General features: G+C 52.4%; 1 protein-coding gene across 2 annotated transcripts in view; it reads right to left on the reverse strand.

Annotated features, from left to right (window-relative positions):
- Positions 1–399: 399 nt before the first annotated feature.
- The window catches only part of LOC118668394 (contactin-3-like), a 120,480-nt gene continuing 93,023 nt past the window's right edge, over positions 400–27,856 (reverse strand). Inside the window, exons 12-23 of one of the 2 annotated variants that reach the window (XM_036333329.1) lie at positions 19,404–19,531; positions 18,511–18,686; positions 17,047–17,164; positions 15,767–15,925; positions 15,521–15,670; positions 13,788–13,858; positions 12,309–12,543; positions 8,711–8,826; positions 7,968–8,151; positions 4,743–4,855; positions 3,519–3,687; positions 400–2,398 (exon numbers count right to left, since the gene is read on the reverse strand). In XM_036333329.1, coding sequence (XP_036189222.1) covers positions 2,301–2,398; positions 3,519–3,687; positions 4,743–4,855; positions 7,968–8,151; positions 8,711–8,826; positions 12,309–12,543; positions 13,788–13,858; positions 15,521–15,670; positions 15,767–15,925; positions 17,047–17,164; positions 18,511–18,686; positions 19,404–19,531 — 1,717 coding nt within the window. In that variant the 3' untranslated portion in view covers positions 400–2,300. The remainder of the gene's footprint in view (positions 2,399–3,518; positions 3,688–4,742; positions 4,856–7,967; positions 8,152–8,710; positions 8,827–12,308; positions 12,544–13,787; positions 13,859–15,520; positions 15,671–15,766; positions 15,926–17,046; positions 17,165–18,510; positions 18,687–19,403; positions 19,532–27,856) is intronic. The other variant, XM_036333330.1, reaches the window with a different exon arrangement.

Genomic DNA, 27,856 nt, shown 5'->3' on the forward strand with positions numbered 1-27,856 from the left:
ACAAGGGATGCTTAAAAGCCAGGCTCTCTAACCCCAACACCAAAGAGAAAGTCTATGCAGGGCCTGGCAAATTGATGCCAATCTTAAAAAAAAAAATACTTGTCAAAAATATACAAGTAGCTGCCATCAACCAAATAAAGTCAGAACAGACTCAATACCATCATTCTACAAAGTGAATTTTCTGCTTCCCCTCTCTGCCCTCCCTTCCCGCACCTGCTATGCCTCGAATAGAGAGGGCATCGTCTCACAGGCTGGGCATACTCAGTCGATAGGGTGCACACATACTTCTTAAAACATCCTGTTACAACAGAGAAGCGGGAAAAAATAGAATCATTCCGGGGCCCTTTCCATGTTCCTTTGGACCATCCCCTAATTCATCACAGACAGGCATGTGATTGTTATAAATTTTATTAGAATGATAGAAAAGAATACATACAGATAACCATAGGATACACACACAGAAATGTAAAGATACCTTTTATACTTTTCAATATGAAACAATGTACAAATCTCATGGAGATATCTTGCTAGAAACGCCATAGACACAGAGCAATGGTGTTGAAAATGGAAGCATAGGAATCACTACGTCATAAAGAGGTGCCGCTCCATTACGTGTGGCTGCACATACAGGTACTGGAGAGAGCGCCGCCTCTGTTTTTGACTGAAGGAGCGATGGTTAGGTTTTCCTCGGTATTTACAGTATATATACAGACCTTGCGGAGAGAGTTATAAATATTCTTCTCCTCTGCGTAGGACGACTTTATCTTAAATGAAATTGCTAAACGTAAAAGCAAGGTGCTATGCTTTCTGGTACATGAAACTGTTGGCTTCAAATTCTGAGAATTCTGCAGAGAAGAACAAGTTTCTGCAAAATGTGAAATTGGTAAAAAAAAAAAAAAAAAAAAAAAAAAAAAAAGAGAGAGAGAGAGGTAAAAAATTGTTTTTGCCTCATCTGACACTCAATCTGCGGATTTCACATTATTCTCTGCATATTGCTCTGAAGTCGTGTCCTTGAAAAGCCTTTGAAAACCGCACACATCAGAGTCAGCAGCCTCGCCCGGCTCTATTACAAATTTACCGCAGGAACTAAAAAGCCTGCCCGACTCTCTCAGATAGACCCGTTGGATTTCATTTAAGAAAAAAAAGCCCGTCTCTGTCACCCCCAAAAGAGAGGGCCTCTTAATGGAACCCGACATTGGAAATGAAAAGTCGTGTGGATTTTGTTTAATGTCTGGGTTGAGATTCAGGTCCTTCCTTCTCTTGCCCACGGGGTTTTAATAAAAGCTGCAACTTGTTCCTAGGCGTGAAGGACACAAGTCATGCTTATTATTTTTTTTTTAATTTTGGAGAAGGAGAAAGTGTGACCCTTCCAATTTCACAGCGTCTTTGAATGAAACAAAAGCCGCTCTGGAATGGGCTGCGGGCGGTGACAGCGCCGCAGTCCTCGCATCTGCTGTCAACACATTCGCACCACGGTCTGCACCGGGCAGGCAGCCCCGCTCACGCCTCCTTCCTTCTCTGTTCCAAGTCCTTCCCGGGGCCGAGGCAGGTCAGGGGGGTGAGACCGTCCCCACAGTTTACAGATGAGTTTTGGGTAAAGTGGTGTGGGAAGAATCCCACCCCCTCCCTAGGACACTGGGGCCAAACAGCCCCCACTGGGGCCCCCAGGGCAGCATTTTCCAACCCTCCTTCGAATCCCATGCGCCCTCTTCAGGACAGGGCAGTTTCTAAAGGCGTTTTGACCCCTTTAAAATAACACTGATCAACTCTCCCAAGCACCGCTGCTCTGGCGGGGAACCTAACTTTTGGACTCAATGAGCTTCTCTGCATGAATAAAAGACACAACAATCAGACATGTGTCCGCGTGGGAGGATGGGAGTCTTTACCACAGGCAGTGTGTAAAACCATCGCTTACAGACACCTCTAGGGTGTCCCCCCAAAAATGCGTACCCCCTTCCACAGCCCATAGCTCCATTTTGAGAATGAAATGTATTTTAATAAACACCGCCTTTATAGTTATTCAACGTGTGTGTTGAATTTTGGGGGGATACCCTCTGTATCAAAAGTCTGAAATACATAATATATATAAAGTCCTTTGGTTTATCAAGTATTAAGGCATTTCAGATTCCCCTAAAAGGATGTACTGCTTGTCTTTGAATTATATTTGTATTTTACCTGCGTAGAAAGTTAAAAATACAGAGTTGGGGGTGGGGGGAAACCATGCATAATCACTGCATTTCATGAAAGCACTTTTTTTGTAACCAATTAACTTGCAGTAAATAGTAAAAAAAGAGCTGCTATCACCACAGGGCATGAGCCACAAGCAGGACTGCCGGCAGGTAGTGTGACACGGGGTGGATGTTGGCGATGGCCGACGGGGAGCCCCTGGCGTCCGAACCTGTTGAGGTGAGAGACAGCTGGTTACTACGGCTCCTGCATCACCGGCCACGGCAAGACCCCCCTCCTCCTCTCAGAGCAGGAAGGACCACACGTCATGATCAGCGCCTTCTGCTTACAGTGGGGCACATGTTAGCTGCCAAGGGGATCTATGAACACACTGGTTTCCTCCCTCCCTTCCTTCCTTCCTTCCTTCCTTCCTTCCTTCCTTCCTTCCTTCCTTCCTTCCTTCCTCCCTCTTCCCTTCCCTTCCCTTCCCTTCCCTTCCCTTCCCTTCCCTTCCCTTCCCTTCCCTTCCCTTCCCTTCCCTTCCCTTCCTTTCCCTTCCCTTCCCTTCCTTCCCTTCCTCCCTCCTTTCCTCCTTCTTTCTTTTTAAAGTATTTTTAAAATGGATATCAGAGAGAGGGAGGGAGAGGGAGAGGGAGAGGGAGAGGAGAGGGAGAGGGAGAGGGAGAGGGAGAGGGAGAGGGAGAGGGAGAGGGAGAGGGAGAGGGAGAGGGAGTGAGGGAGGGAGAGAGAGAGAAAGAGAGAGAGAGAAACATAAATGATGAGAGAGAATCACTGATCAGCTGCTCCCTGCACACCTCCTACTGGGGAGTGAGCCTGCAACCAGGGTATGTGCCCTGACTGGGAATTGAACCTGTGACCTCCTGGTTCTTGGGTCCACGCTCAACAACTGAGCAGCTGTATACAGCTGGCTGGGCTGTATTTACGTTTTCTTAAACAATTCTAGGCTTTGTTCGTACACTATCACTTAACGTTAACTGAATCCGAGAAAACAACTTAATTTTGAAAACAATTCTACTCTATGACACACACAACTGAGATCAATGGAGGGTTTCATTAAAGCAAGCTTCCCTGGGCAAGCATGGGGTGGGGTGGGGGGGATCCAAACTGATGGTTTTGCTACATATTTCTCCACATCTTCTCTGTCTTCCTGTCTACCCCTTCCCCTGATTTTGCACGACTCGCGAGGAATTAGTTCCCCCTGCCACCCCTCACCCCCCAAACTGTCTCAGCACCCGATGAGCAGAGTGTGGGGAAGGAGCAGGCAGACGGGCCCTGAGGACTCGGGGTCCCCAAGGGCGTTGTGGGGGAGAGCGTGTAGCCGGGCCGCTTACTGGTTCTCCTCGGGATCCTGACGGGCGCGCTGCTGGCCCCGTCCCCTCCGGCCGTCGTGGCCCGGACGTGGACGACGTAGCCCTCCTGGACGGGCAGCCGCAGCTCGGCCGACGTGCGGTTCGTGCTCAGCACCTGCAGGCCCCCCTGGCCGCTAGTCCTGTAGAACACCTGGAAGGCGCCCACACACACTCATGTCGCCCACGTTTGCGTTTCTCGTGGGACTCACGGCTCTGGCCTTGTGCCTGTCATCTCTACCCGCCCAGCTTAAGCCCCATCCTCAGCTTGCTCGCTCTCCACGGTCGTCGCCCGGGGTTCGCACGTGGCAGGGCCATCAACCACAGCGTCTGGGAGGGCTGGGGTCGCCCGGAGAGCTGAGCGGGAAGGTGTCCGGGTGGGGACAGGCCCCTGCCCTGATCGCGGACACACAGAGGACCAGAGCCAATGCTTCTCATTGTGTTTTCTTAAATGTGTTCGTTGTTGTTGGTCCTCACCCGCGGGTATTTTCCCATTGCTTTTTAGAGAGAGTGGAAGGGACGGGGAGAGATACACAGAGAGAGAGACATCGATGTGAGAGAGACACATCGATTGGTTGCCTCCTGCACATGCCCTGACCAGGGCTGGGCACTGACCAAGGCCTGGGAATCTAACCTGCAACCAACGTTCGTGCCCTTGATTGGAACTGAACCATGGATGGGCCAAAGCTCTATCCACTGAGACAAACCTAAGGCTCAAATATGATTTGCTGATATTTTTGAGAGAGGAAGGGAGAGGGATAGAAACACAATGAGAGAGAGGAACATTGATCAGCTGCCTCCTACACGCCCCCTACTGGGGATTGAGCCAGAAAACCCCGCATGTGCCCTGACCAGGAATCGAGCTGTGACCTCCTGGTTCATCGGTCAACGCTCAACCACTGAGCCACGCCAGCCAGGCAGCTTTCATTGTTTTTAAAGTCGTCCATAGGTAGCATCAGAAGCAGCAAACTAACATAAACAATTTACAAACATTTTGTCCAAAACCCCCACGTGAGCAGAATTATTTCGCTTTCATTGTATTTAAGGAATCAGACATTTTGGGAACAAGCCTTTTTCATAAACGGCTTAACATGTGAATGACATCATTAGTTGTAGTCAGAAGCCGTACCTCCCTCACGGAGGAAATTGAGCCCAGCTCCCTGGAAAGCCCTGGTGGGAGCTAAGACCACCGCAAACCCCGCCACTCACCTTGTACCCCGTCACTTCCGACTCGTTTTCCATGGCTCTGACCTGCTCCCAGCTCAGAAACACCTTGGCGTCCGTAGCGTTCCAGACCACGTTTCCCGGCGGCTGGCTGGGCGCTGGAAGTGAGAGTGAGGGGTTAACAGGGACTGAGCTCGGAGGGAACTGCCCCTGGGCAGAGAAGGGGCCCTCAGGGAGGCAGCAGACCAGCATCTACCGCGGGGGATGCACAGCGTGCGGGCGGAGCCAGAAAACCTCAAGTGCAAAGCGGACAGAACCGGTCAACACTCGTTTCTCAGGTGGACACACATGTCATCATCAGTGCAGCCACAAACCCAGGACCCCTGGTTCCAGGGGGGCCAGGCCCCACCCTCCATCCGGCCCCAGAGCCAGGATCTGGGAAGAGCCGAGGAGGACGCCGTGCAGGGGGGAGACGCCCACTTTCCCAGCGTGTCTGGTTGGGAGAAATAACCTTGAGGTGCCGATGGAATCGCTGCTGCCCCGAGGAGGGACCTGGGGGAGAACAAGGCCACCTCGGAACAGACCCTGACGATGGGACCATCTCGTCTGTCCACACACTCAGGGCACCACCTGTTCTGAGGACCCTGGGGACAGAGCGCTGGGGACAGTGGCGATGGAAGCGGGCGGTCTCTGCCCGAGGGGCCCACGCTCCAGCCCGTGCAGGGTGGAGAGACGGTGGTAACGCAGGCGGGTGCTGCGCTGGGGTCAGAGCCAGGAGGGCGACAGGAGTGTCGGGAGTGTCTGCAGACGGGTGAGGGCCACACTTCCTAGCTGGGGGCGCCCGTGGTGGCACTGCGGCAACATTGGAGCAAAGGCCGAGAGGGCACGGGAACTTGCCACAGGGGCACCAGGACACAGGGCTCCCTGGGCAGAGGGCAGGGCCTGCAGGAGTGGAGGAGGCCTGGGTGGTAGGAACTGAGGCGAGGACTGCCGCCGGCCTGGTGGGCATTTTGGGGACCTGGTCTGTGTGCAGGGGGTGCGAGGCCAGGGCCTGCTTCTGTAGATTTCAGCCACCAAACGAGATGTAATGAGTGGCTCCCAGGGCCACACCGGGCACAGGGCTGGGTGAACAGACAGCCAGCGAGTCATCAAAGCCCTCGGTTTAGTTCTTGACGCCCAAAGCATGCCGCTAATTGTCTCCCTGGCGATAACCACAAAAGCCTTACCAAAAGCCACAAGTAGGGTTTGCAGCTAAAGCCACTTCAAAGGTTAGGACGACAGTGAAGGAACTATAATATCGCAAACAGCTTTAAGAGATTCTGTTTCATGGGTATCATGGTATGTTTGAAAAATGACTGACACAAAATTTAAAAACTAGCCATGTTCTTTTTATACAATGTTAGGATGATTAGAGATTTTTACTAGTAGAAATATATATATATATTTATTGATTTCAGAGAGGAAGGAAGAGAGATAGAAATATCGATGATGAGAATCATTGATCGGCTGCCTCCTGCACGCCCCATACTGGTGGGGATCAAGCCCGCAACCCGGGCATGTGCCCTGACCAGGAATCGAACAGTGACCTCCTAGTTCATAGGTTGACCCTCAACCACTGGGCCATGCCGGCTGGGCTAGGGATTTCAGTTAACTCTATATTTCCCACTCAATGTGGGAACGTGTCCATGGTAACAGCCATGGCCAACATGCAGATGTCCGATGAACTGTGGAATTTCCAGAGATTTTGTTCCATTGGTGGAACTTCCATCATTGCACAGCGCGTGTGCACAGCAGCGCTGCCTGTCTCAGATCACCCCTCCCGGGTCCTGGGCATAGGGTAGAGTCCCAGTAACCTGGTGTCGAATGAGACACGAATATCTGTGTCAATGGAAAGGGCACCCAGAGGACAGGGCCGGGTATGGGTGGCTGTCCCACTCCTTCCTCTGTGATCTGGGGACAGTCAGGGACTGCGTACGCCTTGGTGCCCTCTCTCTAAGTTGAGAATTAGGGAATTCAAGGTTTGAGACGTTCACAGAACAGTGGAAGCACCAGCCGTTAAAATCATAATCGTGCCCGGCCAGTGTGGCTCAGTGGTTGAGCGTCGACCTATGAACCACGAGGTCATGGTTCAGGGCACATGCCCGGGTTTCGGGCTCGATCCTCAGTAGGGGGTGTGCAGGAGGCAGCTGATCAATGATATTCTCACCATTGATGTTTCTATCCCTCCCTTCCTCTCCCTTCCTCTCTGAAATCAATAAAAATATATTTAAAAAATGAAAACATCATAATCACTATCCTTGTTTCCTGCAATTTGCACATTACATTGGGTATTCATGTACCATCGCTCAATCATGAAGGGTTTTGCTTATTTTTATTTTTTCAGTCACCCTATGTTTTATTTTTATAAACTTAACTTTATTATTGAAAATATTACAGTGGTTTCTGCTTCTTTTTAAAAATTTACTTCTCTTCTATGCACGGCCGCCATATTCCTATTGATTTATAACCAGCCCCCTCCTCCGGCCGGGTCAGTTCACCGAGTCCCTCGCTGGTCCCAGGATGGTGTCTCGTGGGTTTTACAACCACCGTCTCCTACCAAGTACTCACATCAGTTGCCAAGTCAGGAAAAGAGCTGGATAAACCTGTTGCATATATTTTTGCAACTGGAACTTTCGATGGGCACTGTGCTTTGAATATGTAATGATGTATATTTAAATCTTACCAATTCACAATGGACGTTGGGAATACCAAACATACATAATGATGATCTTTTCAGTTTACTTGCAACCCACATGCTCCATGGTCTAACTCCAGCCTGGTGCTGGGAATGAGTCCCCACGAGCACAGCTAACAGACTCAGCTCAGGGCAACGCTTCCGCCTGGTCCGGTTTAAAGCATCCCTCCTGGACCCACCGCTGAGGGTAACCTTTTACTCTACGTTGCCATCTTTCAAACAACGTAGGAGAGAGAGGAAGAGAAATCACCTCTGATTCCTTGACATGAACGTTAACTTTCTCACACTTATCAGAAATCCCAAGTGAGTAAGTAGGTCACAGTGTAAGAGAAAAGCAGACGTACTTGACTCAACACCTCACACTGAGCTTTCCGAACGGGGCCTGCGCCCGTTCCCCTGGGGTTTGGGGGATCGGGAAAATGCCCTGTGGCTCTGTGTTTGCGGGGGCTGCACTGGGCTGGCTGCCCACACACACAGAAGCTGCCATTCCGGATGCAAACTCCCGCCGGCCCCCACCCAACACGCAAGATACCTACGCGTCTTCTTGGTGGTGGCATTCACCGTGGCGCTGAAGGGCCCGGCACCCGCGCTGTTGTAAGCCCGGACGGCTGCGTGGTAGACCAGGTGGCTCTTCAGCCCGTGGAGTCGGGCCGCAGTCTCCCCTGCCACCACCTTCACTCTGTGCGGAGAGCCCTCCTCTCCACTGGTCCAGTACCGCACCTGGGGGCCGAAACACGACAGGGGCCACCTTCACGCTCAGCGGCTCTCACTAAAGTGGGCGCCCTGATGTATGTCATCGTGTAGACAAGTATTCGCAAAGTGCCTACTGTGTGCTGCACACAGTGGGCTCTGAGCCATGGAGGCTCAAGGAGGAGCCAGTACCTGGAGAAAGGAAAGGAGTTATTTGTCTACAGATGCCAAGGCCACCAAGAAAGGAAGACCGAGAGCTGAGGACCATCCTCACGGCATGGACGTCCCCTGAACGCGAACCGGACAGGCCGATCTCACCCTCGTGTCTCGGCCAAGCCTTCTAAAAACCGTGCCCAGGGGATCCGGTTCCTTTCCGATGGCTATTTTTTTCCTTTTCTACCCCAACTAACGTTATTTTCATTCAACTTGTTGAGTTCATTTCAATATCCCTGGATATTCACATGGGACCACGCACTGGCGAAGTGCCAGTGAAAGCCAGACGGTAGCGAGGACGTCACCGTTAAAAAGACGGACAGGGACGGAGCAAGGGGTGTGGCCCCCTCCAGACCGCGCTTCAGGGAGCAAGTACCTCGTAGCCGAGGAGATGGCCACTGCTCAGCTTCCACGGGACGGCGCTCCAGGACACCTCAATTTCCGAGGAGGACAGGCTGTGGGCCCGGACGTGAGCTGGAGCCGCTGTAGGTTCTGCTTGGGAACACCAACCAAAATACTATGTTGGCAGGAAATTTTAAAAATCTACTGAAGTTCTTATTGTCAGAGCAGGTTAATACATTTGAAAATTCATAGACCATTCAGTAAAAATTATTTAACGTCACGAACCACGTCATGAAAACAGAGACACTGGCCCACTTCCGTTCCTCAGGGACAGGGGACATCAGAGCCATGGCGTCTCCTGGCTCGGGGGCCACGGTGGCCTGGGCTCCCCGCTCCTGACCACCCCTCCAGGCCCAGCTTGTCTCCCTCTTCCCCTCTGTCCTCTCCACCCACCACCATGCCTTTTCGTCACCCGCAGCTCCTGCTGGGATCCCCTGTGCCCACAAATGCTACTGATTCTTCTTCTTTTTTAAAATAATTTTTTATTGACTTCAGAGAGGAAGGAGAGGGAGGGAGTGAGGGAAGGAAAGAGAGAGAGAGAGAGAGAGAGAGAGAGAGAGAGAGAGAGAGAGAGAGAGAGAGAAACATCCATGATGTGACAGAATCATGGATCAGCTGCCTCCTGCATTCCCCCTATTGGGGATTGAGCCCACAACCTGGGCATGTGCCCTGACTGGGAACTGAACCATGACCTCCTGGTTCATAGGTCAACGCTCAACCACTGAGCCACGCCGGCCGGGCTGATCATCCTTTTGTGACTTGCCAAGTCAAGGGCTCCAGAGTTCATTCATCCCAGAGGTTATTCTGCAAGCACCTTCTCTGGCCCAGGTCCTCGCACACTCTCACACTCGCACACTCACACACTCGCACACTCACGTGGAGGGTGGGTTCTCTGGACGGTGTAGACACACATGCACAGTCCCAGGTCCCCCCTGTAACAGACAGCCCCGGGGAGGGGGCGGCATCCTGGGTTCCCAGGGACCGCCCTCTCAGGCAGAGCTCTGAAGAGGAGACTTCTCCCCCAGAATCCACTTCTGTGTTAACCGACCCAGCTCTCCACCACGGCCCTGACCAATAGAGACAGATTCCTGGCCACAGCCTGGGCCTCGGAGATGCTTCTCCTGGGGATGCGAACGTTGGTTTGGGAAGACGAGGAGAACTGGGGGCCTACCCGTCAGTCCGGGCGCCTGAGGCAGCCCATCCGGGCCCCAGGGCATCTCTGATGAAGCCCCCCACCCCCATGAGGCTTTCTGTTTACCTCCTCCTTGGACTCAGTGAGAGATCCCAGCATGTTTCCAGTAAGTCCCTTGCCTTTTTCATAGACAGATACCATGCTGGGAGCCGGTCCATCCTTGCTGTTTCAAGGGACCTGGCATATATGGCATACTGTTCTTAATATGTTTGCTCACCTTCTTGGCACTATGTGTTTTAACCAAGGTCACCTCTCTGAGAAAGGTTGTTTCCCCAGGTAGGGATTTTCCCCTGAAGTTAGGGAGGGAATAAAACCCCTTAACTAAGTGCCAGGCGGGTAATTAATCACTTTAACTACGAACAATCATGCTTAAGCTACATAATCTTTACTCCCTGGAATGGAGATAAGAAATGCCCTAACCTTTGGAATAGAGATTGATAGGATTGGAATCAACTGGTATAAATACAGATGTAACAAGACAACAGGAGACAGAACTTAGAAGACAGAACCTAAACACAGAACCTACACAGAACCTACACAGAACCTAGAGACAGAAGAACTTCGCTGGAGAGAACATGGCAAAAGATCCTGGACAGAAACTGGCCACAGAACCTAGAGACAGAACCTAGCGAGAGAACCTGGCTGAAGAACCTAGAGACAGAACCTGGCTACAGAACCTGGATAGAACATGGCAAGAGAACCTGACTAGAACCTGGTGACTGAACCTGGCTGGAGAACCTGGACAGAACCTGGCTGGAGAACCTAGTGAGGGAACATGGCTACAGAACCTGGCTGGAAAACCTGGAGAACCTAGCAAGAGAACATGGACACAGAACCTGGCTGGAGATCCTAAGCAGAACTTCGCTGGAGATCCAGACCAGAACTTGGCTGGAGATCCTGGCTAGAGATCCTGGCTAGGCTGCTGATCAATTGAACGCTGCCTCCATGTCATTCCTTCTTCGCCGACTCCATCCACACCTTTGGGGACCCCTGGACCTGCTGGGGTTGGACCCCAGCAATACCAGCCTTTCCTGACATCAGGAACAGAGAGGCCTTCACTCAAGTCCTCAGTGGAGGAGAATGAGAACAGGAGGAGAATGCAGGAGGCAGAAGGGGTAAGGCATGTCTGCCCCCTCCCCCCTCACTGGGGGCCTCCAGGCCAAGAGCTCCCTGGTTGGCTGCCATCCCTCCTCCTGGGAACCCCAGACCAGCCCTTGTCCTGAAAACCCCAGGAGGGCTTGCAAATGGGGTCTGGCTGTGAATATGTAAAAGCTCTTTCTTTTGCAAAGATGTTTGTGATACATGTTTGCTTTCTACTCAGCAGAAAAGGAGAGGATAAGAGGGGTGGGGTAGGAAGAAAACCTGAGTGACTTACTGCTTTCAGGCAGGGCAGCTCGGGCCGCCTGGGGGAACTGGCCGCAGAGGAGACCCTGTGAAATCTGTTTCCTGAGCTCAGAAAGGTGCAGAGCGGAGGCCCCGGGTCAAAATCCTGGCTCAGGGCGTCTGCACGGGTTTGGGCCCATTTCCTCATTTCTTCCATCAAGCTTCCCTTTCCTCGTGTGTAAATGAGAAGTCCTAACCGCACCCGCAGGTCTCTCCTCCCTGGAACACTGCACCGAGGTAACGCCTGGCCGAGGCGAGCACTGGACACCTGTTAACTCCGGAGACAGCGCTCCGCGGCTCCTGACCTATGAACCCGCAATGTCACAGGGGTCTCCTCCGCCAGCGTTATTCTCTAAGCAGGGACAGTATCTGGGGGGCAGGAGGCATAAAGAAAGGCTGAGCAACGGGATGGGGCCCAGTCCCGGTGGGATGTGATGCATTGGGCCACAGCTCGAAGCAGCACCATCAGGCCTCCCCACGGTCATGCCCTGGCCGCCCCTCCGGTGGGTCAACTTGCTCGGTCGTGGGAACCTGTGACACTGGAGACAAGAGCATTTCCAGGAGAACATAGGGAACTGTCTTTTTTCTTTAATCCTCACCTGAGGATATGTTTACTGATGTTAGAGAGAGAAGGGGAGGGGGAGAGGGAGAGAGGGAGAGAGAGAAACGTCGATGTGAGAGAGAAACATCGATCGCGCCCCGAGCAGGGACCGAACCTGAAACCTGGGTATGTGCCCTGATCAGGAACTGAACCTGCACACAGGACGAAAGGAAGCTGTCACAGCTGGGACTCAGGACGTCCCCACAAACAGACCTGTGACCGGCCCTGATGTCCGCTCACCATCGGCCGAGTCTCCACGTCACGTGGGCACCTCACCATGCCCCCGGCCGTGGCTCGGTGAACAACTATATCTGAGGCCACAGAGAACTCCCAAACCGGGCAGGGGCCGCGGCTGGGGCTCGGGCTGGACCCGAAGCACCATCGCCCTGTGCGTACCTTCCTCTGCCGAGAACACGGTGGCCACGGGGCTGAACGGCCCTTCGCCCTTGTTGTTGTAAACGCCCACTTTCACTTGGTACGGCGCAAAGGGCACGATGCTCTCGTTCCTGAACACGTATCGTGGGGCGTCGGGGGACGTGACCACGGTCTGGATCCAGGTGGTGACTCCCAGGGGGCGGAAGGCGACCACGTATCCAAAGCCCTCGCCATTCTGCAGGTCCTCGGGGACTGGCTGTGAAAGAGAGAACTCCGGTCACCTAGGGGACCAAGGCTGGGTGCGTGCTGCTGCCAGCCCGGCCTGTAGGGGGCGCACCAGGGAGGGATCCACACAGTATTGCCTGGGTGCGAAGCTAAGGGGAAGCACAGTGGGACCCGCGTGGGAACTTTCATTCTGAAACTTTCCAAAGCTGTTCATGCGTTTGAGCATGATGTTTCCTGCCTGAGTTCTGAATGATGATGATAATAACAGTAATAGTAAGTGGAATAAACACCTCTCCTATGCCAAATCAATATCCCCTTATCCCTCATGTTGACTTTAGGAACAGAAACCACACATGGAGATGACAATTAAGTACAAAACCGTAAAACTAGATAAACGGGAAATAAAAACACGTACCCACTCAGAGCTGCATTTGGGTCACATCAAAAACTCCTACTCCCATCCCATCACGATCTCGACTTTTAACGTTTTTCAACGTCTTTAAATCGTAGACACAATGCTAGTGCTTCTGCTTTAAATGTGCTCATTAAAACTGTTCCTAATTATGACATCCAGCAGCAGCTGAGAGGAGGGCCAGGCAGCCAGCACCTGCGGCGTCAGGGGCGCGTCCCGGGGGGGGGGGGGGTCCCTCACCAGCGAGGGCACAGCTGCTCTGGACCCCCCGCCCCCCCCCCCCCACGGGCAGCTGGGGGTCAGCAGCCAGGACCGGACTCTCCCCCTGGGTTTCCCAGCCCGATGACCTTGGGCAAATTATTTAATAACTCTACGCCTTAGTGTTCTGTCTGTAAAATGTCACAATGATGCAATTTTTAAAAATATGAAAAACGCTAGGCACAGTGATTAGCCGGCCTGAGCTTTAAAAGCATTAGCCTCCTGGCTGGCGTGGCTCATGGTTGAGCAATGACCTATGAACCAGGAGGTCACCCTTCGATTTCCTGTCAGGGCACATGCCCGGGTTGCGGGCTCCACCCCCAGTAGGGGGCGTGCAGGAGGCAGTCAATAGATGATGTTTTCTCTCATCAATATTTCCATCTTTCTCTCCCTCTCCCTTCCTCTCTGAAATTAATAAAAATGTATTTTTTAGAAAGCACTGGCTGCCAATAGAACCCCAACAACCCCCTTAGCACCCCTCCAGGCCCCAAGGACTGTGAGAACAGCAGGATCCCAGCACCAGCCCCCCAAGAGACCCCTACTTGAGGCCCCGAGGATTGTGGAAACAGCAGGGCCCTGAAGGGAGATGCGACCCAGACACTCACCTCCCAAGTTATCACCAGTTCGGACCGGCTTCCGCCTCCCCCACTGACCTCGGAAGGAGGCACTTCAGGGACTGTGAGGTTAGAGAGACAGAGGTGAAACCCTACCTGCCTTTGGCAACGTGTGCCTGAAAGAAGACGAGATCTTGCTCGTTTTCCATAATTGACATAATCTGATCACAGGCACATTTTGCACACGTGTCCACATGTATGCAACATATCTCTCCATGTATGTATGCAGTGGGCCCTTGAGCAGCACTTATGCATATGTTTTTCTCAGCAAACACCTGCCCTGGTTTGGATCTGCGGTCTGGAGTCTGCAATGCACAGAGGCAGAGCCGGCCACACGCACTGACCCGCCACGTGCTGTACAGGGGGCTGAGCACCTTGTATTTATTCACAGGGGTCCTGGGGACCAACCCCAGGGGACACTGAGCTACAACTTCAGTTTCTGAGAGTCTGACTGTCAAATGTATGAGCATCAGTGCCCCTCACCCCCACCTTGTTCAAGGGTAAGCTGCCTATATCTTTGGGGGGGGATCGGTACATAATTCACATTTGTATGAAATGATCAAGGTTTCAACCTGTAAGAAAAAAAGTGGACTCAGTCTGAAGGTCTGCACAACAAGGCAGTGCTTCACCAGGAATGATAACAGGATGATCATAGAACAGCGGCTTTACATGAAAATGCCCCGCCTGGGAGCCTCGAGGCCCCTGGTGAGCTACTGACCCTCACACAGGCACCAGCTTTCTCTCCTATGTGAGCCGGTGCTGAGAAAGCCCCGGGACGCGGCTAGAATACAGGGCCCCTGCAGCTGGCCTCGTTCACAGCGGCACCCACCGCACCCAGGAACTGCTCGGCCACAGGGGACGCTCCTTAACATGCCAGGTGAGAAAATGAATGAGCGCCAGGCAGACGTGGTCCCCATGGCCCACGGCATCCAGGTCTGGCACCCGTGCCATCTACGTTGCCCCGAGTGAGGCAGCATCGTTCAAGTTATGGAAACGGGTGCCATCACTCCGATCCTGGCTTAGATCCGACACGGACACACGGGCTGTGTTTAAAACAACGATTTACGGAGTATCGCTTCATATTACAGAATCTGACAGGGAGCCGTTGCGTCCCCTCAGATGCCTCGATCGTGGGACAGGACGCACGCTTTTTTATTTTTAGCTGTGACGTCAGGACATTTTCAGAATTGTCAAACAGTCGCATGGTTCACGTGAATCGTTTCCTGAGGTGGGGCATTCTAGCAACGGTTCTCTCCTGGCTGAATCCTCAGGGGCCGAATGTCCCTCCTCGTGCACTGTTTGAACTCATTTGGGGGCCGGCGGCGGAGCGAGGTTTCCTGGCCGCCGACTCCGAGTCATCATTATCCCACAGTCTGTCGGGGCTCCTTACAAATGAAAACAGCACTTCCCTGCTAACAGGGTGACGAGGTCAGCGAGTAATTATCACCTGAAGTGACAACACCAGATCCACTCAACATGCATTAGTGGACGCTGACAATGCCCTGGACGCTGGACATGCCAGAGTACATCTGAGGCACGTTCCAGGGAGTCTTTCTGACAAGTGCCGTATGGCCAGTCCTGCCATTAAAGATGGGGGCTCGTTGCACCGATGGGTCACTGAGGCCGGTCCCCTGCTGGCCGGGAGACCAAGGCCGAGGGGAATGCAAGCTCGCACCCAGGGAAACCTGCCAACCCGCTCGTTACTCAGGAAACGGAACACTAACCTGCCTCTTCAGTTCTTACTTTTTCTGAGGGCAAACTGGGTTCTCCACCTCCGAGTCTGTTGCTGGCTACAACCCGAAATTCGTACTCCACCCACGGGTTTAACTCGACTACAGTGGCAGTGTGTGTATTCCCATCAATGACCTCGGGCACTACAAAGAGCAAGTCAGAGAGGTCAGAGTCTGCGTGGGTCGGTGCCGACTGGCAATCCACGGACAGGTACCCACGGCATCGGCCTGACCCCTTACCTGTCCTGGCGGCCTGCCAGCCCACGGAGAAAGGGGTCCTCGCCTGGACGGAATAGGAGGTGATGGGGCTGTGGTTGTCAGTGCCTTCTGTCCAGGACACCTGGGCTGTTGTGTCTGTAATCTCTTCCACCTGCACATTTCCTGGTGGCCCGGGGGAACCTGGGAAGGCAAGCAGGAGGAGCTAGGCCGCACGTGTCACCCTCTTTTTCCGAAGGGAAGAGCATGTCACATGACCACTTTAATACTGCCAGAATACTGATTTCAAAGGCACTTACAGAAAAGGCCGTTTACCTGTAATAAAACCACCTCCCCCCCCGCCCCCCCCGCCCCCCCCCCCCCCCAGGCTTCTGTTGTTAGTCCTTAAATCTGACTGTGAGGCAGTCATTCCGCAATCAGGATGCCTCACAGCGGCACATGACGCCTGCTTTTGAGGCCCCTGTTCAGAAGCATTTCTGCACTTTTTCAAACTCAATGTCCTTTGCTTTGGGCGGGGTTCCCACTCCTGCCACCACTGGGCACATCTCAGTCGTCCCAGAAGGTCATCTGGGCTGCTGTGCTCTGGGAGACATGCGGGTCATTTCAGCCCAGCAGCGAATCAGCACCTTGGAGAGCAGCTCAGGTCCCCTAGGCCCGTGGTCAGCAAACTGCGGCTCGCAAGCCACATGCGGCTCTTTGGCCTCTTGAGTGTGGCTCTTCCTAAGCCTTAGGAGTACCCTAATTAAGTTAATAACAATGTACCTACCTATATAGCTTAAGTGTAAAAAATTTGGCTCTCAACAGAAATTTCAATCGTTGTACTGTTGATATTTGGCTCTGTTGACTAGTGAGTTTGCCGACCACTGCCCTAGGCATTCAGGATGACACTGATTCTTCTGGAGTTTCCATACACATGCACACACAAGTACACACATACACAAAACACACATACATGTATACACACACCACACACGCACATGCACACGCACGTGTACATGCACACACTTATGCACAAGTGTGTGCATGCACGACGATTCCCATTCATATTAAACTCGATCACTGACTTCACTACATGCTCACAGCACATCAGCTGAGCAGTTGCTGTGCTAAAGCTATACGGAGGGTGGAGTTGAAATTTGTACTTCTTTGAATTTGCACCCATCCTTACTGTCACATTCTCAGGGACCAGGGGACAAATCAACATTAAAATCGCACGCTCCTCTGCCCCCTCATCCTGGTTTCGCTGCAGGGAGAAAGGCCCAGGGAAGATGTTCAATAAGAAACACGGTGGCATCGGCGTTTACCTCTCACTACCAGGTCAGCGGCCGAGGAGACACTGTCCACCGCACTCTGTACCACGCAGACGTACTTCCCCCCGTGCTTCAGCTGGATGTTCCTGATCATTAAATCGCCCGACGAGCTCTGTGGGAATAAACACGCCAGGAGCACACTTTTATTCTGCAACCACAAACCCTTGTGAAGGCTGTGGCCAAGGAGACCTGTATCCAGAGAGACGAACGCGTGGGGGAGATGAAGACCGACACCCCAGAACGTATGGAAATAGGAACAAGAGGGTGAAAAACACACAGGAGATAGAGGGGAAACCGCCAGGCCTGCAGACAGATTCCCATGGCTGAAGACCAGCTTTCCTCTGGGCATTTATGTTTCAAAACTAAATGAGGGCAGAGGCTATGGTCTCAGAATCTATCTCCTCCCACCAGGTGACACTTCTCTTTATAGCCAGCTCAGGACTCGCTCCTGCTTTTCTCCGGTCCCCACCGGTGTGCAAATCTCCTGGGAAGAGGAGGGTGTGCGTGGGTCTCTGGGGGGCGGAGGGTAGGGGCAGATTTGGGCAGCCGGGCTTGCTGGAGCTTTTTGAGCTTATGCAATTTTCCCCAAAAGGTGTGTTGGCTTTTTGTAATCAATGACTATTGCATAGGCAGCCTAGTCCTGATGGCAAGGGGCTGGATGGGTTGAAAGCTGTGATTTTGGGTTTTCATTTTTTAAACTGCCCCTCTCCCTCCTAAAAGACCACTTTGGAAACACTTGTGGTAAAAGACAAGCAGACCAACCTCCCCCCGTGTTCACGCCAATGCTGCCGCCGGCACACAATCCCAGGGAAGAGCTGTTACGTGACTCCTCACGCAGCAGGAAACCAATTTCCTGAATTGCCTGTGCTTAAGGGTCATGTCACGGTGGAGGGCTTACTGATTTATGCTGACGGCAGAATGCTGTCACCAAGGCACAGGTCCATACACCAATTTCAGGCCACGAACCAGCCCTTAGAGCAGCGGTTCTCAACCTGTGGTTCGTGACCCCTTTGGCGGTCGAACGACCCTTTCACAGGGGTCGCCTCAGACCATCCTGCATCTCAGATATTTACATGACGATTCATAACAGTAGCAACATTACAGTTATGAAGGAGCAACGAAAATAATTTTATGGTTGGGTCACACCATGAGGAACTGTATTTAAAGGGCCAGAAGGTTGAGGACCACTGCTTTAGACAAAGACCTGAATTCCCAGGCGAAGGGATTCCTTTATGAAACTCCATGTTTCTGCTACCTGTCTCTTGTAGGGAGATGGCTTCGTGCCTCATGCAGAACCTACACCAAGCAGGGCAGCCAAGTCACCACGGGTGAAGCTCTCAACAGCCTGACTCAGTGAGAACCACTAATGAGGAAACCAGACCTTCTGAGGCATCTCCTGAGTGTCACACTCGCGCTGCTTTTCGAGTCTACACCGAGCAGGAAGGAAGGGCCACTTACCCCGCCCACCTTCTCCAGGTGAGAGCCGTCCTTCTGGAAGTCGGCGAGCGCCCCATTGAAGTACCAGGTGAACGCGACGTCCAGCAGGGGGTCGTGCCGCACCTGGCAGGGCAGGACCACGCTCTCGCCCACGGACACGTCCATGTTGGACGGTGCCAGCGTTATTCTTGTGGGGTCTGGGGGGGGGGGGGGATCAGGTTTTAAGCAAAACGCCAGCATTTTGTTTCCATAAAAGCGACGTTCCCAGGCCGACTGCTCATCTAGCCTAGAGTGTGCCTGTCTGCCCGGCTCACCTCCCACACACCCCCGAGTTTCAGATGGTTTGCAGTGTTCTCCTTCCACTAATTCCCTGCTTTTCATTCCCACTGTTTGTTTTCTTCCGACCTCAGCGAGGAGGCCAGCCTCCCAGGGCAGCATCTTCATCTGCGCTGATGACATGACCAGGACCTGCGCACAGTAGGTGCTCTGGTTTTTTCTTGAATGAGGAAGTCAGGGGTGGGGAACCTTTTTCCTGCCGAGGGCCATGTGGCTACTTATAACATCATTCTTGGGCCATACAAAATTATCCGCTTAAAAATGGGCCTGCTCCATTTGGTCAAACACTTCATTCACTCACCCCTCATGCCTGGGCAGGGCCAGACCAAATGATTTCATGGGCCCTCTACGGTCCTCGGGCCAGACGTTCCCCATAAATGAACAGAATAAATGCACAACTCTAAGTGGCTTTTACGGATATCAATGACCCTTCTGTGGTCATAAACATCTCCAGACACCATCAAGAATGTTGAAAAAGACAGAGAGGATCCCAGAGACCTCACAGAGCAGAACAGTGTGACGTAACGCAGGTCACCAGCACAGCGACCCGTGTGCTTCCGCCCGCGTGGGGACCCCACCTGTGACCACCAGGCGCGTGGAGTCGTTGGCCGTCCCGAACTGGTTTTCTGCGAAGCAGGTGTACGTCCCAGCGTCGGCCTTCGTCACATTGGCTATGCTGAGCCCTCCCTCTTTTAGGAAAGAAATTCTAAAGGAAATACAGATTCGACAAGTAAATGTATAGCAGTCCCATTTCCCCCCAAAATAAATAGCAATTTTTCTAACAGAAGTGCTGCCTTACGCTGGTACTTTTGAGGCATTCCTCGAAATAAAGGGAAATGGAAGTTAAGTTTCATCCCCTGGGAGAGATGACTTAACTGCGTTACCAACCTTGCACCTAATGTGGGAGGTTCCAACATCAAATAAGTGGGGACTATTTTCCACACAGGCGTGGCGTGGCACGTCGCTCGTGCCTTACCCTCATCCGTTTGGAGAAAATAAAAAGAGGGCCGAGACTGTTTTCCTTAAATTCAGAACAGGACCCAAGAAATAAGGAACCCACTGGCCTTTCATTATGAACCTGGGAGAAGCACATTCAACCCAGGAAAATCCAGATTTTTAAAATATATATACTTTTATTGATTTCAGAGAGAGGAAGGGAGAGGGAGAGAGAGAAGCATCAGTGATGAGAGAGGATCACTGATAGGCTGCCTCCTGCACGCCCCACACTGGGGATCGAGCCCACAGCCCGGGCATGTCCCCTGACCGGGAATCGAACCTACAAAAGGGTTCTTCCCTCCCTCCCTCCCTTTTGTAGGGGAGGCAGAAAGGAGAAAACTGGCAGAAAAAAGTCTCAAAGGGGGAAGTGTGAGTATAAGCACGTGACCCACCACGAAGGCTAATCCCACCGGTGGGAGTTTTCTGCCCTGACCCCAAAGAGCACAGCACTGACCCGTAGCTTCCATCCAGAAATGCGACCTGCCATGACTAATAGAGAAAAGCGATTTGCTGGAGACGTTCACAAGTGGAGGAAGCGGAGAGAGGATGCCGGGAGGCCTCGGCCCGGAGTGAGAGGGAGGAGGTGGGACTGGGGGCTCCAGGAAGCTGGGCCCCACCCTGGGAGGGTGCTGAGCGCTCAGGCCAGGGATCTATGTCGCTTGTGGAATGACCGAGAGTTCAGCTTACACGGACGCTCTGGCTGGTACCGGAGAACAGCCAGGCAATGACAGCTGTCCTCCCGTGCTGCGTCGGGGTGATGGAGGAACTTTCAGGACACACAGGGACCCATTAGGGATGTTGGGAGAACAGGAAATCCCCCTGGTGCGAGGCTCAGCAACCCTCACTCCTCACTAGCAAGCCTGCCCCCCGCCCCCCTGGCCACCCTGAGCGGAGGGGCAGCGACCCAGCAAGGCTGCCACGCAGGAGGCGCACCGACTCCTAACACAGGCCTCTCAGAGAATGCACACTCCTCGGCAGGAAGACTGTGAGCTCACTGGCTATCTCCTTCCAGGGCGGGTTCTTCCAGGAAGTGCTCAGAGGCCCACCGGGCATGTCACAGCAGATACACCGACACCCATCAGGAAAGGATGGAGGGACTGCTTCCAGCAGCCAGCCTTCCGTAACCCACACCGCCCCACAGCGCCCGTGGGTGACACGGCTCCCTAGGCTTTCAGGGCATGCTTTCTGCAAACGGCCTGGGCCCAGATGCGGGCGGCGCCGGGCGAGGCACCAGAGTTAAATGTGGGTTCACGAGATGAGCGTTCAGAAGGTGGCTCTCCAGCTCGCACTGAGGAGCGGCCAGCTCCACACTCTACCTCTACGTCCCCCTCCCTTGGTCTCGCCCTTTCGTCGTCATAGGGGTTAATTCACTTAACCTCGTGTGTCTGCGGACGGCTTGGGATGATAAAGGTCATTGCCCTCAGCTGCCCGAGGGCCCAGGCTGCTTCAGTGATGGCATTGCATGTACGACCCTTCAGAAGCCCTGTTTGTTCAGAAAGTCCACCGTTGTCTTGGCAACACTGACCTGAACTGCGTGGCCACAGCTGAGCGTCGGTAATAACACAGTCTGATTAAAGAGGGGAAAGTGCGGAGCAGGCTGCCTGGGAGCCAGGGTTCCTGCGACGTGGCTGCCCCCGCCGGGTTCAGAGTGTCACTGTAGTTGATTCCGTGTGAGCAGAACCGAGAGGCTGCCACTGTGCCCCTTGGGAGGGCATCTCAGGGGTCAGGTCACAGGAGGCGGCCAGGACTCACGGCGGAGCAGGAGGTCACACGGGGATGTGGACTCTATCTTCTGAGCACATTCATGTTGTCCCTTCTCTCCAGGCAGCAGACACCGTCCTCCTCCCGAACTGAGGAGCCGGACCCCCCCAACCCCCGCCCCGGGGAGGGTCCACAAGACCCCACTGTCCCTCCAGGCCCGGCTCTGAGAATCAGGTGGGCTTTCCCTACACTCTCTTCACACACTGTCACAGGACACGCGTGGCCAAGGACCGCAGGAGCGACAGGGAAGGAAGTCCAGCGAGCCCTGCCCTGGGGCTTGAGAAGGGGACCCCGGCGGGTAACAAGGAGCCGGGCTGGAGTGGAAGCCGGTTTCTTAGGCTGAGAAGAAACTGCAGCTGAGGAAACGGCAGCGAGCACTCAGCTTCCCCCTCCTTCCTTTCCTCCAGAATTCACAGGCAACACCACGCTCTCGCGTCGTGTCTCTTGATGGAGTTACAACAGTCAGTGTTTCTTCTTCCAGAGAAAGAACCTGCTCCTTCCTCAACATATTCGCAGAAAAGAGCAAAGGCAGTGGGCAGGGACGCCCCAAGTTTCTACAACTGCATTCCCGTGCTTTTCTCTGCATTCCCAGTGAGGGGGTGTCGGGCTGCTCGTGGGATTTGTGGCTTCCGTGGTCTGGGGAGACACACCCAGAAGGTGAAACTGTGATGCTGAGCCTGTTTACAAAGTAACGTATCAAGTTTGAACAAGAAACTGGTGTGAAGTAGATGCGTTAACCAGCTCCCCCAGCGGGAATCATAGCATCGGCAAAGTATTTTAAACGTGGCCTTAACGTTCATAATCCATAAAAAGTCATATTTGAAATATGGATTTAACAACCGCATGGTGACCTGCAAAATGTAGCTGATAGGATTTTAGAAGCCACTTGAAAGCAGCAGTTTCTTTAATAATATTTGGGTGGAATTTACTTATTCAAGGTTTAAATAATGGAAAACTCGATTGTTGTAAAAAAAATTTAGAAAGGTCTTTTCTCATCTCTTTCCTTTTGAACCCAGTCTCGCTACTTACTTTTAAGTATCTGGGCAACACGGTGAGAAAGGTTAGTATTAGAAACATCGGCCCTGCCGGGCCCGCGCCGGAGACCCCGTGGGAAAGCCGCCAGCGTGGGTGCCCACATAAACCACTCCAGTTTTACCTGGGCGACTCCTGAGGTCAGGAGAGGGGCATCTGGGCTGGGAGAGAAACGGGCAGGGACAGCGTTGGGAGCAATTTGCCCAAAGGAAACGCTGTCCTTTCCCTGCCGGTCAGGGGAGGCCAGGAGTTCAGCCAACCTCTCGCTAAGAACGTGCGCCAAGCAAATGGCGCCAAGCAGAACGCCAAACCCGGCGACGCAGGGCTTTCGGGCCCGTGTCACAAGCAGAGGCACCAAGACTCCGGGCTGAGCCACGTGTGTCCAACTAACGTCACACGTGGCTGCTCCTCTCTCTCCATGGGCTGAAGTTAAACCAAAAAGCAAATACAACTCTCCGTTACCTTCACCCGGCCCAGGGAGTAATGGGCACAGAGAGGAGCACGTGCACACACACGCAGGCATACAACAGAACCACACACATGGGCACGCAGACACGTCAGCAGCCTGTGCTTGGCAGGGCGGAAGTTTAGATCCCGCTCCCAAGGGATCTCACCGGATGGAAGACGCCATGTGTCCCCAAAGGCAAAGGGGACCCGCATCTCTCGCGTTTTTAAAGGACCTGAAGCTGCTCATGAAGTTGGGATGAGACGAGTGTAAAACTAGATGTAAGATTTTAAGGCAATTCGGGTACCTGCATGCCGTCTTAGTGAGCCTTGTTGGTGTGCAGGTCTGAGCTTGAACAAATCCATCAGCTTGTGTAACCATGTCACAACCCAGCCTTAGAAGAATTCCCCCACCCCAACCCCCCCGGCCCACCCCCCATGACCCCAACAGTCACCCTCTCCACCCACGCTCAGCTCCGCAAGCAGGAACTGCTGTCCTCTGTCCCCAAAGCTGTGCCTTTTCCAGGAATGTCATCGACATGGCACCCCCAGCCTATAATGCTGATGGCATTCTAACAGCCACCTGCTAACTATATGCAAAAAATACACTGAGAATGGGTTAATACGTTTTAAAAACACTGTTGGCATCACGGTCACTGATATTTGAAAGAAATCTTTACCATTTCCTCCTTTTAGGAGCATTTAAATGTCTACATTAAATGCCGCATAGAACATAAAACAATTTTAATGTGTTTAATTAGAAATAATGGGCCATCCTTCACCTCGCCTCTGAATGAAGGCCGTTGCAGTAAAGCATCTACCGTGATCAGCAGCGGCATTCAGGTGAAAGCCCCATTAAAAAAAAATAATTGGCTAATGTGTTTTAAAGGCTACCCGGGGACACGGGAAGCTCAGCAGCCGTTCCAATGTGCCAACAGGAGGCTTCTTCTTGCTGACGGCGCCTGTTTGCACTGTCCGGGCCTTTTTCAAGTTTACTTTGCTTAAAGGAGAATAGTCCCCCCATCTTCATTCCGGTCTTGGAAACTCGTGGGTTTGAGGAAATGGGTCAATGCCACAGCTCGGAGACACTGACGCGTCTGAGACCTGGGACGCTGGGCGGGGAGGGCTTGTGGGTCAGGCCTTGCTGGGCTCAGAGCGCCTGCTTCCTGCAGGGAGAGGGGCGGCACTGCTTCTCGACCGACAGGGGGCGGCACACCGAGAAAATAAACAGCAGGAACATCCCCAAACAAAACAAAACAACTCCGCTCCATGTCGACACCGGTGATTTCCACGTTTAGTGCACCTGTCCACCCGGTGAGTCACGCTGACCTTTGACTTGACTTAATACATGAATTACTTACTAGTATCCATGGTAACCGTCAGCCCTTTAAATGGGATTGTAAAGCAGGCATCCTCCACTCAACGGTTACGTTTCCACCCACTTCCCAGGTGAGAGGCAGACCCGCCCACGTGCCGACAGGTGCTAGGTGCCCACCGAGAGCACCTGGTCCACCGGGTGGTTCCCGCGGCCGTCCGCCTGCTCACGGCTCCCACATCCCGTCTGCGGCTCAGCCCTCTCCCGAGTCCCGGTTTGTCCAATGACTCTCCAGGTGCGCAGACACATCCAGCTGGTTCTTCCACACCCATTGCACACCCAGCCAGCCCCAGATGAACGTGCCCCTGTCGGCTCCTTCCGGAACCTTCCGTCTCCCTAACCAGGTCTTCCATGCACCGCCCTGGTGCCCATGCTGGAAATGGAGGAGTCACCTTTGACTCCTTCCTATCTTCTCGTTTCTGCAAATCATGAACCCCATCCTCTCGGAGGTCCTGCTGATCCGACCTCCCTCCGGAACCTCCTCTCCGTTCTCACGGCCATTTCCTTAGTTTGCTGCTAACTGGGCATCTCCATCCCCATCCACGCTCCCCATGGCCACCGCACCGATGTTCTGTTGTTAATCCTCACCAGAGAATATTTTCCCATTGATTATTATTTTTTTGTTTTTTTTTTGTTTTTTTTGAGTTTTCTCAATGTTGATATCCAAGCTTCCAAGAAGCAGTCGTTTAATAATAGTAGTAACAACAATAATGACATTTCCCCACTGTTTTTATGCCTATGGATAAGAATTATATTTTGAAATCTCATCTGATATATTTTTTTCTTCTTGATAACTAATTTGTTTTTAATTCTGCATCTATTCCACCATTAAAACTGGGTAGAGAGGATAATGTTTATTGCATAACATAAGGGAGAACAGAGAGGACAGAATCATCTTTTGGCTTCTTAGTTCCTAAGTAGATTTCTTTCTTTCTTTCTTTCTTTCTTTCTTTCTTTCTTTCTTTCTTTCTTTCTTTCTCTCTTTCTTTCTTTCTTTCTTTCTTTTTTTTTTTTACTTTTTGAAACTTTTTTTTCAATTGCAGTTTACATTCAATATTAATTTTGTACTAGTTTCCAGGTTACAGCATAGTGGCTAGAAAACGATATACTTTCCTAAGTAGATGTTTGAGATATGATTATTCCTGAAGGCCATGTTTTCAAGAGCCCTGACTAGGAATCGAATTGTGACCTCTTGAGTCATAGGTCAATGCTCAACCACTGAGCCACAATGGCTGGGCAACACATATATAATGACATATTGTTTTTGTGATTAATCACCATGCTTTAATTATGTTCAATTTGTAACAATGAAATTGGGGGTCACCACAACATGAGGAGCTGTATGAAAGGGTCACACTTCCTCCTCACTGTCTTTCTCCCTTTCACCAGGTTCATGTATTTGCTTTAAAATAACCCCTCAATTGACAAACAATTCTTTTTGAGGCCGTTTTATCTTCCCTCAAAGAGCCGTGACCGGTTTGGCGCAACAGATTGAGCGTCGGCCTGTGGACTGAAGGGTCTGAGGTTTGGTTCCAGAGAGAGAGAGTTATCCTGTTATTCTTTCAGAGCTTGAGAAGGCTTATCAGGAGCTAGGCACACATAACCTTATTCCCTGTCTCTTCTCCCCAATTTTCTCAGGGGAATATTTCTGAATATTAGAGACATGGAAAAAAAATGACATATTCTCCTTTTCTCTCTCCTCATGCAGGGATTTCACAATGTAACTACAGGGCCCTGTAGAATTCTTTCTCTCTCAGTGATCAACAAGAAGCAAATGTGAGTGCTTTATCCTCAACAAGTGCTCTTAGTTGAATCTACCAGAAAAAATAAAAAAAGGTGTAAGAGAGAACTTTGCCCTATCACAATAATTTGGATTTTCACCCAAAACCAAGACTTCCATCCTTGGAATACATCATAATTCCGCAGCTTGTACAGTATTTCAAGCCTCTGGGGTCTGCTTGGACTGCTCTGTGTCTAAGTAGAGTTCTTTATCCCTCCTTTTGGTACGGATTGAAAACCCTCTGCCTTAGGCCCTAAAAAAAAGAGAGGAGAAGAGCACAGTTTGGTTTGGCTCAGTGGCTAGAGCATTGGCCTGGGGATTGACGGGCCGGTGGTTCAATTCCAGCCAAGGATGAGAGAGAGAGAGAGAGGAAAAGAGGGCGAGAGGAGGAGCTTTTTGGTGGGGCGGAAGAGAACCGAGCCTGGACTCCGCAATTCAGCAACCACGTCATTCTCAGTAAGACCCCTGCTCATCCCACTGCACCCCTCCTCGGGTGCTGTCCACTCGAGGGGCACGGAGCCTTCATCACTGCAAGGCAATGCCCAGGCGGCCTAGGCCTCTTTGCCCCACGTGCTGTTCCCCACGCCTGGCAAGCTTCTCCAAGAACCCTTGTCACCTCTCCGGTCTCACCGACCCAGGTCCCCCAGAAAACCTGCTCCTGCTCCCTCACATGCAGACGGGCCTTCTCGGGGAATCACAGAGCATCCTGTTCTTCCCCAAGTGGGCGCCCCTGTGACCCCTGCGTCACCTTCACAGACTCCAAGAAGCTGGGAACAAGGGGAGTGATGTGTGTGATAAACACCTAGCCTGGCCCGCGTGGCTCAGTGGTTGACCCCTGACCTATGAACCAGGAGGTCACGGTTTGATTCTACTCAGGGCACATGCCCGGGTTGTGGGCTTGATCCCCAGTGTGGGGCGTGCAGGAGGCAGCCCATCAAGGATTCTCTCTCATCACTGATGTTTCCATCACTCTCCCCCTCTCCCTTCCTCTCTGAAATCAATAAAAACATATTTAAACAAAGACTAAATACCTAGTGACTAGCGGCTAGTCACTAGCCTGTAGCTGGTCCTCAAAGTATTTCCAAGTGGAAGAATAGGCACTTATGCTGAGAGCCTGGGTCGCTCTCCGCACCGTAAGCCTGTTATCTGCTCAGAGCAGCTCTTCCGAGGCCTTGGCTGGGAACTAACCCCTATTCCCTGAGCCTGAGACGCTCTCCCCACCTGAGAGCAACGCTGGCATCTTCAACACGGCTCTGCCTCTCGGAGACTCACGAGGACAGGAGGGAAAGTCCTGTCTAAGATGAAGTCCTCTCGGCAAAGAGGGAGAGCGCGCTATTTTTAGATTCCAGGGCCCGGCTGCAGGAGGGGATTACAGAACAAAACAGGCTACCCTGGTCCTGAAACGCCTCCCGTTGTGTTGAAATGCGACTGCGTCTCACCTCCTATTGAAAACCTAGTCAGAATGTGGAAAATAAAGGATGGAATCCTCATTGGAAATGGAGCCAGCTGGCCTGAAGGGGGCGCTGTCCTGCTCTGCCACCTGGACCCCAAAGAGGAGGACAGATCAGGGCAGTGGAGGAGGGAAGGGATCCTCCTGGCCAGCAGAACACCCCACCTGTCAGTCCTCACCTGCACCTCTGGCT

This window comes from Myotis myotis, unplaced genomic scaffold, assembly GCF_014108235.1.
Source record: "Myotis myotis isolate mMyoMyo1 unplaced genomic scaffold, mMyoMyo1.p scaffold_m19_p_13, whole genome shotgun sequence".
Lineage (NCBI taxonomy): Eukaryota > Metazoa > Chordata > Mammalia > Chiroptera > Vespertilionidae > Myotis > Myotis myotis.